The sequence below is a fragment of the Botryllus schlosseri genome, chromosome 2, assembly GCF_051294905.1.
Source record: "Botryllus schlosseri isolate E-star chromosome 2, Bs_hap1, whole genome shotgun sequence".
Lineage (NCBI taxonomy): Eukaryota > Metazoa > Chordata > Ascidiacea > Stolidobranchia > Styelidae > Botryllus > Botryllus schlosseri.
The window spans coordinates 6118030-6133239 of record NC_137237.1 but is presented as its reverse complement, the minus strand read 5'-3'; the positions used below and the strand labels follow the sequence as shown (position 1 = coordinate 6133239).

Sequence of the window (15210 nt, the reverse complement as noted above, 5' to 3'; positions counted from 1 at the left end):
TTCACTCCATAGGCTATTGTATTCAAGATTGAGGCAGCCTTCTAAAGCTGGAGCAGTTCAAAGGTAAACCTTGAAAAATATTTCTGAATAAATAAATTGACAGTTTTGAACAACGCTATAAGGACTATAGATATAAGGACTATAGATGAACTCGACTATGGAATTTGCAAATTCCGCAGTATTTGTTAAGCATCTGAAAAAGATATCCTTTTTTTAATCTGAAAAAGATATCCTTTTTTTAACTATGTCGAAGAAAACCCATAGGTCATTAATTGTATCTTTTCCTTGTAGTCCTGCTCATGCCTACATAGTATAAGCAAGAATTGAATACTAAACTGATTATTGGCCGAACTACTTGTATTCGATCATGGACAAAATGCGAAGAGTGAGATGGACATAATTACAGATATTGATGATGAACATTACATAGCTGATTTGTTGACAAGGATTTCTGCTGGTAGTCTGGTCTGGTCATTTCATTCATTTAGCGGCAACGAAATGTTCTGCTATCACTTTACCATGACCTATTTATTACAACTGTGGCGGATCTGAAGATGTCTGGATGCTATGCTTATTCTGTTACTCACTTACCGGTGAAAATTTCTGGGGTATCGACGCTTTACTATCGACTCTTTATCACTACTGCCGTCACTATTACTTCTTGCATACGACTCATTGGATATTTTCTTCGGCCTTCTACTGCAACCACCCCGGCACAGCAAAGATTACCACCCGATACCATGCACCTGATGAACGGACTATCTTCGACATGTCGAATTACACAGAATATCAATATAGGCCTACTGACACGAGGTATTGGGCTGCAACAAATCATGAATGTTAGAATAATTAGTCATTCAAAGCTCCATACTATACGTATAAAATAGTACAGACCCAATACAAATCAAATATATTTAAACACTGACCGCTTTTCCATAAGCCCCTGTACCTGTACTAAATCATTTAACCGTGTACCAACAATGCATCTGCGCATGGGGTCACGCAAATTTGCTTAGCCGGAGATAGCAGCAGTTCGGGGCTTGGTAATATTATATAAATTTGACATGGAACTATAGAGGATGGAACCATAGTGTCCTATATGGTGTCGACACAGGCAAATCTCACGCCTCAGTGAAATTGTAACACGTCACAGTTTTCATTTGGCTACAGGCAATTTGACTATAAGAGATTAAACATGGAACGGCAACGACCAATTTTGCAGCTTCGTTCCGCTTCGCTGAGGCTGGAGTAAACAATTGTTTTGCGGCAGCGACTGTAGGATTTTTGGCAATCCAAAAGCTATCTTCCCGAACGCAGAAATTACTGAATCTGGTCTTGATCGAAAGCTACTGTTGCACCGAATCCGAAAATATAAATTAAAATATTGATCAGGCACTGATCCACCTAGAAGCTGTCTTCCAAGTATTAAATATCGGCATTGTTCAGAACAATCGGGTAACCGCAACACAATGGCCATAACAATGAACCGTTGCGACTCTCCGATATTTCAGACTTGGAGGACGGATTCTAGGTGGATCAGTGCCTGATCATTATTTTAATTTATATTTTCGGAATCGGTGCAACAGTAGTTTTCGATCAAGACCAGATTCAGTAATTTCGGCTCTCGGGAAGATAGCTTTTGGATTGCCAGAAATCCGACAGTCGCTCACTCAAAACAATTCTCCATTCCAGCCTCGGCGAAGCGGAACCAAGCTGCAAAATCGGTCGTTGCCGTTCCATGTTTAATTTAACGCGAAACAATAACTTCATTTTGTTTATTTATTCGCTAAAAGCTTTTCGACTGACTCTCATCAGTGACTGACTGACGTCAGTGATAGGGTGAATCAAATTCGAAATGTAAGAACTATTTTGTGTGTATGACGTAATAATAACAAAAACAAACAACTAGTGGACGAGCAAGATACGGTAGTAACGGTACAAAACAAACGTTAACGAGTACATATTCGGTTATAAATAACCGAAAACACAACACATAACATTAATGAAATATTCCAAGAGTGTAGAGGCGTTCCTTCTGGCGACAGAGAATCGGCTTTCGTAGCTTTATGATCGTAGATTCCAGGGTTGATTGGTCCGTGTCAAAGGTCACGTAATTTGAATTTTTAATAATTTTACCTTATTCCTAGCCACATCACATAATGTACGAACTACGCAAAAGTCTTTATGAACATGCTGTTGACCTTTAACAACCTTTAGCAGATTTAGCGCTTTTTAGTGCCTTTTTCAATATTTAGCGACATTTTAACACAAGTTTTAGCGATTTTCTTCCATCCGGAGCTGGCAACATAGGCCCCGTCTGTCTCGCCGCGCGAACTTATTGTTTTTGCAATTTGTTGATAACATTTATCTGGAGCTGGTTTGTATTGTACGGCAACTATGGATGGAGAATGCTCAATCTGCACTGTAACTTATTGTTTTTCATCTGATCAGGTATGTTTTTTAAACGTAGTTGGTCATTGTACTGTGTGCTCTCTAATTGCCCATCTTTTCTATTGAATCTAGAGAATCAGTGTAACATCTTGCGGGCATGTGTTCCACGGAGACTGTATTTCGAAATGGTTCCAGTACTGCATACCACGTAAAACCTGTCCCGAATGCAGAACCCAGTTAAACGACAGTCAGGTACAGCATTTATTTGGAGACGATGACTGTTCTTGCCAGTAATCTCGGTAATGGATAACTTGGTAACCGAAACATGGTAGTGAGCTTCAGCTTGTTGATACATGATTTTCACACTCCATATTTCTGAAATATCTCATGATCTAGTTTTGATCTACCTTACCTGTCTACCTATGTTGGTGTTAACTATAGTCGATAACAGTCAGCCTTCAAGAGTCAAGATTACCGGACTAATCTGACACATCAACCTCGCCTACAGGCTAGTCTAGGTATCCGACATCCCTGATGGCTTGCAAGTAAATTCGGCCACCGCGGTAAATTCGGCCTCGGTAAATTCGGCCCTTGATCTATTTTGCATTATAAATGCATTTAATACGAATTATTATTCTCAAATAGGGAAGTTTTACGTGATGCTTGCAAAATATGGTCATTGATTGCCGCGCACTCTGCAACGGCTGCTGGCCTGATTTATCGCGTCTCCACCAAGCCTAGTTCTGCTGGCTTGAAGAATCGCGTCTGCAATAGGCCCGGTGCACATGCACACTAGGGTTGTCCAAAATTTGGAAAATCTCAGGAATGATGGGTATCAATGTCTCATTCTATAGATTATTGATAAAAAACAACAATGAGCCTGGAATAAGCTCACAGGAACGTCGTTAAGATTTGTCGCAAAGCGTTTGAAAGTAGCTACCGACGAGTGGGCGTGCTAGCGACCATAGAACGGAATCAAGACTAGTAATCACGAAATCACGGCTCTCGATTGGCTAATCAGCTATGCTTCAATGATCACGACGGCAGTGGCTTGCTGATCAGTTGTTAAAGGAGTCTACTAACGGCGGTGATTCTGTAAGCGCATTGTAGGTTGGTTGGCAGATAATGATTTAAGATTGATGCAGGACATGTTCAGTGACTAGATACATGATGATGAACAAACAGCGGCTACTTCCACAAACTTAAAGCATGACTGGCTTACTTACTGTGAAGGAAACCGCCGTAGCCTACATGTCTGTTTTGACCGATGGATAGCACAAAACCTGCGGAGAAATATTGCAAAGGCGCTTATGCAAGTGGTGAACGAATTTCTTGTTTCAGAAGGGATGCATCATCATTGAATACAAATATAAAACTTAACAATGACACTATACTTTGTCTGATCTTATTAGGTTCCAGTCGTGGTATATTTGAAGTCTTGAATGCCCTAAGGATTGGCTGAATCAGCCGTATATGCTGGGGACTGTCAAAGTCGTCAGTGATGCCGCACAAAGAGTTAAAAGGTATAAGCACAGACTATGCTATAGCTATAGCATTGCTATTATGCCCATTAAAAAGACAGTTTGATTGTATAGCTTAACTTAGCCTTAGAGAATTGCAGGCATGACAGAGGTGAAACGGCGAATGATTGTGCTCTTTGAGAACTAGATATAAATCCAAGAAATACCTAGTTATGGTTGCAGATACGTCAGACTGGGCGTAAGTAAAGTAGTCATCGCAAACTGGTACAGCACACCATACGTGAGATGGATGCCGCACAAAATCTTATCTGCTCAGAAGATGTTATATTGGCCGACCATATAGCTTAGTGGAACCACGAAGAAATGTAACTATCGCACTGCTTCATTGCATTTTAAGTTCGTTTTACATTCCAGCATTTGTAGTGTTACAGCCGGTAATGATTCAAGATTTCTTCAGGACATGCTAAGATGTACTGTATTTTTGCTGGTCATACCAGCAATCCAGCATAGTCTGTGCTTACCTCTACACCTCTTTCTCAGGCCTCATTGACGACTTTGACAACACTTATGAGTGAATTCATTTTGCTGTAAGAGTTTAATAAGTCCCCAGCATAAAACTGATTCAGCCAATCCTTAAAGCATTCAAGACTTGAGTTATACAGCACGACTGGAGCCTAATAAGATCAGACCAAGTAGTGTCATTGTTAAGCTTTATATTTGTATTCAACTATGATGCATCTCTTCTGAGACAAGAAATTCGTTCGCCTCTTGCATAAGCGCCTTTGCAATATTTCTCCGCATCTTCTGTGCTATCCATCGGTCAAAACAGACATGTGTAGGCTACGGCGGTTTCCTTCACAGTAAGCCAGTCATGCTTTAAGTTTGTGTGAAGTAGCTGTTCTTTGTTCATCATCATGTATCTAGTCACTCAACATCTCCTGAATCAATCTTAAATCATTATCTGCCAACCAACCTACAATGCGCTTACAGAACACCGCCGTTAGTAGACTCCTTTGACAACTGATCAGAGAGAGAGAGTCTTTATTTTCATCGAACCAAAATACATAACAAACGGCAGTGATGGTGGTACAGAAAATATGCGTGCACAGTATTCGGTATTAGATAGGAATGATCGATAAGACCGTGAAGGTCATCTAGTCTGATCACACCAGCATCAAACAGGTACACTTGACTCAGAACAGCAAGCCGCTACCGTCGTGATCACTGAAGCATAGCCGATTAGCCAATCGAGAGCCGTGATTTCGTGATTACTAGTCTTGTTGCCGTTCTATGGTCGCTGGTACGCCCACTCGTCGGCAGCTACTTTCAAACGCTTTGCGACAAATCTTAACGACGTTCCTGTGAGCTTAATCCAGGCTCATTGCGGTTTTTTATCAATAATCTATAGAATGAGACATTGATACCCATCATTCTTGAGATTTTCCAAATTTTGGACAACCCTAATGCACACTATACCATCGATGGCATACATAATTGCGTCTGCAATAACAGACATTTACAGACAAACATTTTATTGCTTCATCAAACATAAAAAGTTGACTGGAGGTGACGATATGGCCTATAAAGGCCTTGTTACTCATCACCTCCATGGCAGTGAAGTAATCAAGTGCACTCATCCCAATAAATATAACAGTGGACAGTCTGCAAAATAGAAGAAAATATTAATCACAAATGGAAGAAAATAATTATCACAAATATATAATAATCACAAATATATAACAAAGACATACGAAAGGCCGTACGAAATACATTAAAACTGTAAATATGATTTTGTCTCACAAACTGAGTATCCAAAATTGTTACGACCGATGACTAGAAGCATAGAATCAATATGGCGATGTAATGCATATCTGCCATGTTCGCGCATTAAGTCGAGCACCTATGCTCGCACGAGTCTATGAACTGAGAAATGAAATAGCATCTTTCCTCGAAAATACAAATATCGCCGACTCATAGTCTTGTAATCGAAAATGGTTATCTAATCTTGCTCTCCTGGTACATTTAACGTCACATCTGAACAAATTGAATTTGCAACTTCGGGGGGACAACTGAATACATGAGATGTTGAGGCGCATTTGAAACAAATCTGCGACTCCCGTGATGTCAACAGTACAGAGTAAACTATGCTCATTTTCCTATACCGGAGGAGAGAAAACCTAGTACCAACACTATATTTGTAACTGTGATACGAAATTTAATTACTGAATATTCACCCGCTTTTCTGAGATTCCTTCTATACAAAATAAATTCTGATTATTCAGTAGCCTACTCCATTTAATGTGGACGCTAATACCATTGTCAGAAAATTTCAAATATGCCTATTTGAAATGCGATGCAGTTGAATTGAATGACAAATTTCATACAAAGAGCATATCGCTGCATGACTTTGACAAAGAGTACGTTCTTGAAATTGATCTTTAGCCTATCCCAGCTCATCAAACGATGCAAAAGACATCGCATCGATTTTTGGTAACACGTATCTCGGACGCCCATTTAGAATATGGCCTGATTCTTGCTTCATCTGAATGTTACCAGAAGTTGAAAACCTTTCACAAAGCAAGCTATGTCAATTGCAATATTCATTCTGCGTTGTTGAAGTGTAATTACATGTGTTTTATGATTGGTATGATTGAGATTGCAGCAATGTAGGATAATATTCCGAAGTAAGCGGAAAATATAGTATTAGGAAAAATTCCGGCCCGCCAAAAACTTGTACACTCAAAATGTCTGATGTATGCGTATTTATAAGAGCTATACATACATACACACATAAATACATACATACATACATACAAACCGATTGCAATAGTTTATGACCAATACAGGTCTAGCTATCTTGGATTAAATATCGACTCCTCTGCGTTAAACAGTCGCGGTCTAGTAAGGAGGCTGCTAACGGCGGTGATTCTGTAAGCACATTGTAGGTTGGTTGGCAGACAATGATTTTCAAGATTAATTCAGGACATGTTGAGTTACGAAACACATGATGATGAACAAACAACAGCTGCTTCACTTAAACTTTTAAAGCATGACTGGCTTTTTGTGAAGGAAACCGCTGTAGTGTACATGCCTGTTTTGATTGAGGGAAAGCACAAAACCCGCAGAGAAATATTGCAGAGGCGCTTATGCAAGTGAAGAACGAATGTCTCGTTTAATGGATGCATCATCATTGAATACAAATATAAAGCTTAACAATGACACTAGTCTGATCTTATTAGGCTCCAGTCGTGGTATATGATTGAAGTCTTAAATGCTGAGGATTGGCTGAATCGGCTGTTTATGCTGGGGACTTATTAGACTCTTACAGCAAAATGAATTCACTCGTAGGTGGTATGACCATTAAAAATACAGTTCGCTTGTATAGCTTAGAGAATTGCAGGCATGACAGAGGTGAAACGGCGAATAATTGTGCACTTTTAGAACTAAATATAAATCTGAGAAATACCTAGTCGGATATGGTTGCAATTACGTCAGTGGTGTCCTACTTTTCTGGGTGTAGGTAAAGTATATTAGTCATCACAAACTGGTGCAGCTCACCATATGTGAGATGGATGCCTCATAAAATCTTATCTGCTAGGAAGATGTTACATGGGACGACCAGGTAGCTTAGATATTGGAACCCCGAAGAAGTGTAACTATCGCACCGCTTCAATACATTTTAGCTTGTTTTTATATCCATGTCTGGTTTGATTCCAGCATCTGTGGTGTTGCAGCCTGTTATGATTGAAGACTCATTCAGGACATGTTAAGCTATATCAGCAAACTGTTTTTTTTTGCTGGTCACACCAGCGTAGTCTCTGCTTACCTTCACACCTCTTTCTGTGTCATCCTTGACGAATTTGACAGCACTTACAAGTGAATCCATTTTGCTGTAAGAGTCCCCAGCATAAATGGCTGATTCAGCCGATCCTCGGAGCATTCAAGTCTTCAAATATGCACCATGACTGTAGCCCAATAAGATCAGACAAAGTAGTGTCATTGTTAAGCATTATATTTGTATTCAATGATGCTGCATCCCTTCTGAAACGAGACATTTGTTCGCCTCTCGCATAAGCGCCTTTGCAATATTACTCCATGTGTTCTGTGCTTTCCCTAGGTCACAACAGACATTTAGGCTACGGTGGTTTCCTTCACAATAAGCCAGTCATGCTTCAAAAGTTTGAGTGAAGCAGCTGTTTTTTGTTAATCATTATGTATTTCGTAACCCAACATGTCCTGAATTAATCCTGAATCATTATCTGCCAACCAACCTACAATGCGCTTACGGAATCAGCGCCGTTAGCAGACTCCTTTACCAACTAATCAGCAAGCAACCACCTTTGTGATCATTGAAGCATAGCCGATTAGCGAGAGCCGTGATTTCGTGATTACTGGTCTTGTCGCCGTTCTATGATTGCTGGCACGCCCACTCACCGATAGCAACTTTCAAACGCTTTGCGAGCAACTTTCAAACGCTTTGCGACAAATCTTAACGACTTTCCTATGAGCTTGTTGCAGGCTCATTGACTGTTTTTTTCATCAATACCGTAATCTAAAGAATGAGACATTGATACCCATCATTTTTGAGATTTTCCAAATTTTGGTCAACCCTATTCATCACAGAAGAGAGCTCCGGAGCTGGAGCAGTTACGACTGCTCCAAAGCCCTGGTAAGAACAGCGACACGCGGAAAAAAAAGCCCGGAATAATCTCCTACGCGCAGGCGAATCGGGCCGCCTAGGCCATAGGCGCTTGTCGTCACCACTATGCTATCTCCTCCACTAACTAAATAATTTTATCCAATATATTTGACAGGTGGTTCGGAAGATTTACATCAACAATGGCAAAGCAGACGAGTTGGCTGAGTGCAAGAAGCAATTGCAAAAGGTCCGAAAATATCGGCGCTGCCCCCGCAGTGTTATAATAATGATTTCTATTCCTAGTCTCAATCGCTGGTGAAGAGTCTGGAATGCTGTTTGTTAACAAAGAAAAATAAAATGGACGAATTATGCGAGGAGTTGGATGTATTGAGACAAGCCTATCATAATCTTATAATCAAGTGGAGAGTAAGCCATAAGAATTTTATTGGCATTTCGAGGAGTCAACAACAAGGTTCATTCTGTTTGATTATGGTCGCGACCAATGTTCCCTCTAATTATTGACGAGTGTGCGCATACTCACCAACTCACTGTGCAGACCCTTGGACAACAGTGCGTAACGACTAAAAAAAGGTCATCACTTCTGATTTTTTGTGCGCAACTTAGATATTCTGTGCGCAGAGACCGTGTCAGCACTGCGCATTTGCGCACGTGCGCAGCTTAGAGGGAACATTGGTCGCGACCCCAAATAGCGATTTTGAAATGTTCCGCGACCCCACCTCGGACGGATATTACATTCCGCTGTGTTGTGGCAGCTCAATTGAGGCTCAGCATTTTTGAATTTTTTACAAGTGTTGTGTGAGCCTGTGACTGCATATGGGAACCTTGCCTTTTGATGATTATTTTTTCATTTTAATGACAGAATCAAAAGTCCGTGCGTGAAAAATTCTCAGAGATTTTGCATGCAATCGCGGATGGATCGCGGAAGACAATTTCACCATTGTCCATAGACGTGAAGAAGGTAACTCGTTTATGTTAATTCTTCGCGGATGTTCTTGACCAACCAGATTTTGTTGCTTCACTCAACCCACCGTCATTCTCGCAAGTACTTGACACAAGTATCAAATGGGTCTTTGTAATCGTTCACTCGAATTATGATGCCATACCAGTGAAAATAATTGTCATCACCTTATATATGATACTCTCACCGTTCTTCAGCATCGTACAGCTTCAGATTTAATAGGTCCACTTCATTTTGAATCACTTCTCAACAGGCGCATTAGATACTTTTTAAAGGAAACATGCAAGGTTTATTAACGCTCGTGCTCGGTGATACAAATACTCAGATTTGAGTACGCCAGAAGAATAGAATCGCATCAAGTGAAGTGGCAGCAGGCGCGTAGCCAGTGGGGTGGGGTTTCAGGGGTCGGTACCCCCTCCTTTTGAAACGCGAAACCCCCCTCGATTCATTTCAATATTTCGTCGGTCGTTAGCACTAGCTAATTTGCAGCACGCTCTTGCGCAATGATATGACCGATACATATGGTGACTTTTTTCTCGCGTCTTCTCTCGTGTGTACAGTACATGCGAGAGAGCTTTTTTCATGTGCGTGCAAGGGAGACAAGGTAATTATCTCGTAAAATCTGTTCGCAGTGTCTCTGTAGTTAAGTGGTAGGGCACTATACTCAACTCGATTTTCTGAACGCGCGTAATCAATACTAATGATATCGGATATATTGCAGTATTCACCTCACTGGTGACGCGTAATTCGTAATTTTCGGGTCTAATCTACAACTCTATTAGATCTATGCTTCAACAATTAGATGCTTAATCTCACGCATTCACCGATACAAGGCAACACAACTTTGATCTACAATTTGCCGGTTTAATATGAACAAAGAAATAGCAACAGGTTGTCTGAAGAACACTGCATTCAAACGGCAATCTTAAATCTACGCGAACATTTTTTGCTAAATTCCTCTAACACAGCCAGGCCATGCTTGCGCGTGGCCAATTGGCAACAAGCGTGTTGCCAATTAGCGAGATTTGACTGTGCAGTGTGCACTGCAAAAACTAACGAGACTCGATCTAGCTGAGATGATTGCGAAATAAGTTCTTGATTGTCGCGCCGGCGCGCGCTCTTTAATCGTTGCTAGCCTTATTTATCACGTCTACAACAAGCCTAGTTCCGCTGGCTTGAAGAATCGCATCTGCAATAGGCCCGGTGCGAACTATACCATCGGTGGTCTGCACAATCGCGTTGGCTTTGCCTGGTGCGCATCATATCATCGTTGGCCTACACAACAATCGCATCTGCAATATGCCTGATATGCCTGCCTGTCTCGGGCCTAGCATGCTTTGGCTCCTATCTCTCGATGGATTGTATGCGGATTTGCAATTGTGATTAAAGAGTGACATCGCTAAACTGAATGACATCGAATGTCCGCAATCGACCGCAAACATTTGCCTGTGCGTTCGTACATACGTAGTTGATTTTCACTAATACTTGAACATAACATCGGAAGATGTGTGTCAAGTCCATGCTTGAGTTATAAAAGATGAGAAAGGTTTGAAATTGAACCACCTGAAATCAGTGCCATTATAGAACAGATTCCATAACAACTCGGACATTTTGACTCGTGCAAATCGTCGCCGAGGCTACGTAATATGCGTTGATATGCGCGTAACAGACGTTGCGAAAGCTCGCGTATTTATTTGTTCGCGATAGATCAGGGACTCGTTAATTGGCAGCACTTCCGTTGGCAAGCTCATCATACGCGTAAGTTCGTCAACGCGAAGCGATTGTATAATCGTCATTTACGCATTACTTAACCCTAATGATTTGATGCTATAAAAATCGAAACCCCGCCCATTTTATTTCAAACCCCTCCCATATTTTTCGGTTGACTACGCGCCTGAGTGGCAGTATTTTATACTATACTATATGAGTCTCCATATATCTAGAAACGAATCAGATGCCATGTGCCAAAATTCCAACTAGGATGGCACTGATGGCAGTACTTTCCTCGCTTGTCAAGAAATTCATCGAATGCAGATCTAACTTGAATTGAAGCGATCTACATGAACTATTCATAAGAGCTTTGATCTAGGCATGTCCACTTATGTCATGCTGAAGAAATGTTATATCTTTCACAAGTCATAGGTTTTCATGTCTTGCACTTCAATCAGTGTTACAAAGGTTTAACCAGTGCAGTTCACAGTGAAAAATTTGTCTGAAACTGGGTAGGCAAAGAACTAATAAGTCTGGTCTATACAGTTTCCTTACTTTAACCAAGTAACCAATTCCTGTATTTCAATAAATCAATGTGGTTTCGGTTGGATGCATGTGTATTTTCGTACTTGGTTAATCAATCCATGGATTTAAAATCTGCCATGCCATGCTAGCATCCCACGCCTGGCATATGACCCTGGGGACTGCGTTGTTGGTTTTCTCATCGTAAATGACTTCCCACAAACGGGTTGTCATATGTCTTTCACTAGTTTATTAGTCATTATTTCAGACATTGTGTTTGATGATTGCATTGCTCTTGTTCGCTTCAATCTTCTATTTGGTACATAATGTCTTCTATATGGGAGTTATGTTTGGAGAACTGTTTTCTATGTGTTTTTATGCTGGAATGGTTGATGCTTTTCCAGGTATTGGAAGCTCTGCCAAAAGCCAAAGCCATTCCATCACATTCGGAAAAAAGGTATGTGGGTCAGGATTATGAATGTCTGTAGGTCTATCCACCTAAACCAGGGCCGGCCAGAGAAGGTTTTGGGTGGCCCGCGAGGTATTTTCCGAAATTGGCAATGCTATAAAAAATGGATTGCACGGATTGTGAACTTGCAAGGCCAACCAAAATTTGATTAGTCTGGAGGCAACACTTGAGATGTGATGGCTAAAATATCAGTTACGACGCATTGGCATTTCCATGAGCCAGTCACACTTTGGTAGATTTTCGTACACTACAATGAAGCAGAATAATTTGCGATAAATTGATCAAAAGTAAATATTTTCTACACGCTTCGCGCAACATGTTGTCACTCGGTTTTTGCTTTTAATATTGGTACCCCTTTGTGAAAATGAAAGAACGCCTAATGTATCAGATTGAGTCTAACTATATCATCGATTACGAGACAAAGTGTCGTTCTACATATGGGACCTAGCGTTTGCGCTGGCAGAAAGACTGTCGACTATGAAACCTAGGCACAAAATGATTGACGCATGTTGGTCGAAGCTTTCGAAATTGATATGTCCAGGCGCTGAATAGTCCAGTCCTGGCAAACTGAGCCCAGCGATATACTGCAGGCCCGCAATATAGTCAAGTGACAATATTATTGAGCTATGAACTTAGAAAAATTTTCGAAGGTTGGCCAGCCCTGACCTAAACCTATGTATCTACAAATCTGCTTTGTAATCCATTCTTGCCATTGCACTTTCACTATGTTTTTTTTAAAATTCTCTCCTGCATATTGAACACTAACCATGAGATTCAAAATCTGATGTTATGTGGTGGTGTATTTTAAGAAGGAATTTTTCCCTATTTACCAAGTCACTATTTTTAAACTTACGGTTGTTTTCTCAATACATACATTCCGTGATTAATTTAACCTTCCGTTTGAATTAATCATCCTTGTAAGTTAGCTCAGTAAAAAGTGTTTTAATGTTTGTAGGGAAGCAGTTGTAAACCAATATTAAGTGACGGGTATGTGCATTAGGGTTGTTAAAAAATAACTAATATAATAATAATGTTGCTTTTATTCGAATTTGGATTTATTATATTAAAATTTGCTAAGCATTGAAAGTAGTGAGTTATTGAAGAACGGGCATATCAAAGCAGAGTGTCATTCGCAATAGAGTCGGTCAAACTAGCAAATGCTAAAAGAATGAGTGTCTAATTCTACTCCAAGTTCTAGCACAAGGGTTCTCAAACTGGGCTCCACGGACCGTTCAGGGGGATTTACAACCCCTCTAAAGAACCACTGGACTAGATCGTAGGATTTTCATCCATACCTTTCATGGACCCCTTGAACTATCCCGTGAACCTCCAAGGGGCTCATAAAACCTAGTTTAAGAGCCTATGCTCTAATCATAAGGGTATGCAATGAATCACTATTATTATGAGTAGCAAATCAGATTTTCGACATGATAACTCCGATATATTCAGTCAATATTTAAAAGATATGACATCTAGCTTAGGGTGCAGTTCCACAACTTGAGAGCATTTATTTGAACAGCTTTACGACGATTGCTATGTGTGGACAATGGACATGTAATAAACTAGAATGGCTACTTCTGGACACCTGTAAGCTTTGAGAAACATATCAATATTCCCATTCTGTCAGTCGCAGATTTAAGCTTTCTGACTCCCACTACCATGCTGTTACGTAGAGAAAATAAGCAATATTTTTTTTACCTCTAATTGCCAATACCTATATTTCTATCAAGATTTAGGATCGACTCGATATTATCGGCAAACCGATATTTATGACACACCCTTGACACCTGTATATTTCACCTGGATGCCCCTCTCTGTACCTGAAAGGACCTCATGTTTTCAGTGCATCTGTAACACCGACACTTACTCAAGAAAGCCTAGCCCCACAGACGTCGCGGGCCTTCTCCAAGAGAACAAAGAAGCTTCCCAGCGGTGCAACCGAGACTTCCGCAAAGAGACCAAGGCTTCTTCCACCTGGATTGACTGCGTCTAAGGCCTAGGATGCATAGCGAATGAGAAACCCTCGTTCTGGTTTTACTTGCCTGTCGAATTGAACATTAAAAGTGTACCGCATTCTGAATATGATGTGGTATAACATCAAGGGCAAAAGTGTGTAAAACACCTTCAGCAGCTAATGAATCCTGTTGAATCTAATCTACTTGGTGAAATGTGACAATGCTGAAGTGCTCTTATTTTAATTCTAATCTAATTTATGGTTTTCCTGAAAATGCCACAAGAGGACCGTAGTGTGCATGATCGTGTATTGCTGTCACTAGTTCTGCATTTATTCGGTTCTTTTGAAGGAAAACTTTCTTTATTTCAGTAAACTTGATCAACACCGGGTGGACTGTTAACAAGCAATGCCATGGAGAGAGAGAGATATTCTTTTTCGCCTGCACCATTGAGATGCTTCATCATTGGTTTACTAGCAATTTGTATCAGTTCAATTCACCACAAAAATGCGATACAATGAATCGGACACCCACCTTGGCGTAGGCCAGAGGTCTCAAACTCAAATGTGCTCGCGGGCCATTTCGCAGTTTTTTACGACGCCGCGAGCCGCAGCATTAATTCTAGGGACATTCAATGTATAATTTAAAAGTAGGCCTTATTTTACGGGACCTTGCAGACATGCATTCCACAAACATCGTGGAAATGTAATTTACCATTGCATTATTCGCGCTTGACACGAAAAAAAATCACATTTTCAAATATTTGAATAATATTGTTTTTATGCCGGGCATAATTTTTCTAATTAATGAGTTATAGAATTCATACGAGAGGATGCATCATGACATCGTAAAACTGTCGGGTTAAAATATTGCAGCTAGTGGACCTTTGACGTGCCAAAATTTTATGTAGGATATTTTAAAATCTACTGTAGATTGATCGGATATCAAAGCATTTGAGCGGTGTAGCCTAATCCTGGTTTTGAGAAAGTCGTGATAAGTATATAGGCAATTGTTATTGTCATTGCCAAAGACAAATTAAATCAGCGTTAGATTTCGCCTTCGATAAT

The 15210-nt window shown here is 40.4% G+C and overlaps 2 protein-coding genes across 3 annotated transcripts in view; one reads left to right on the top strand and one right to left on the bottom strand.

The window, feature by feature from the left end:
• LOC145433173 (uncharacterized) overlaps positions 1–15210 on the bottom strand; it is a 165919-nt gene that overhangs the window by 126722 nt on the left and 23987 nt on the right. The gene's annotated exons all lie outside the window — the stretch shown is intronic.
• On the top strand, positions 1904–14532 carry LOC145433178 (E3 ubiquitin-protein ligase trul-1-like). Its single transcript, XM_080310145.1, has 7 exons — positions 1904–2451; positions 2524–2643; positions 8687–8758; positions 8815–8937; positions 9392–9490; positions 12127–12179; positions 14035–14532. The coding sequence occupies exons 1-7, from the start codon at positions 2398–2400 to the stop codon at positions 14189–14191; spliced, it is 678 nt and encodes a 225-aa protein (XP_080166271.1). The 5' UTR covers positions 1904–2397; the 3' UTR covers positions 14192–14532.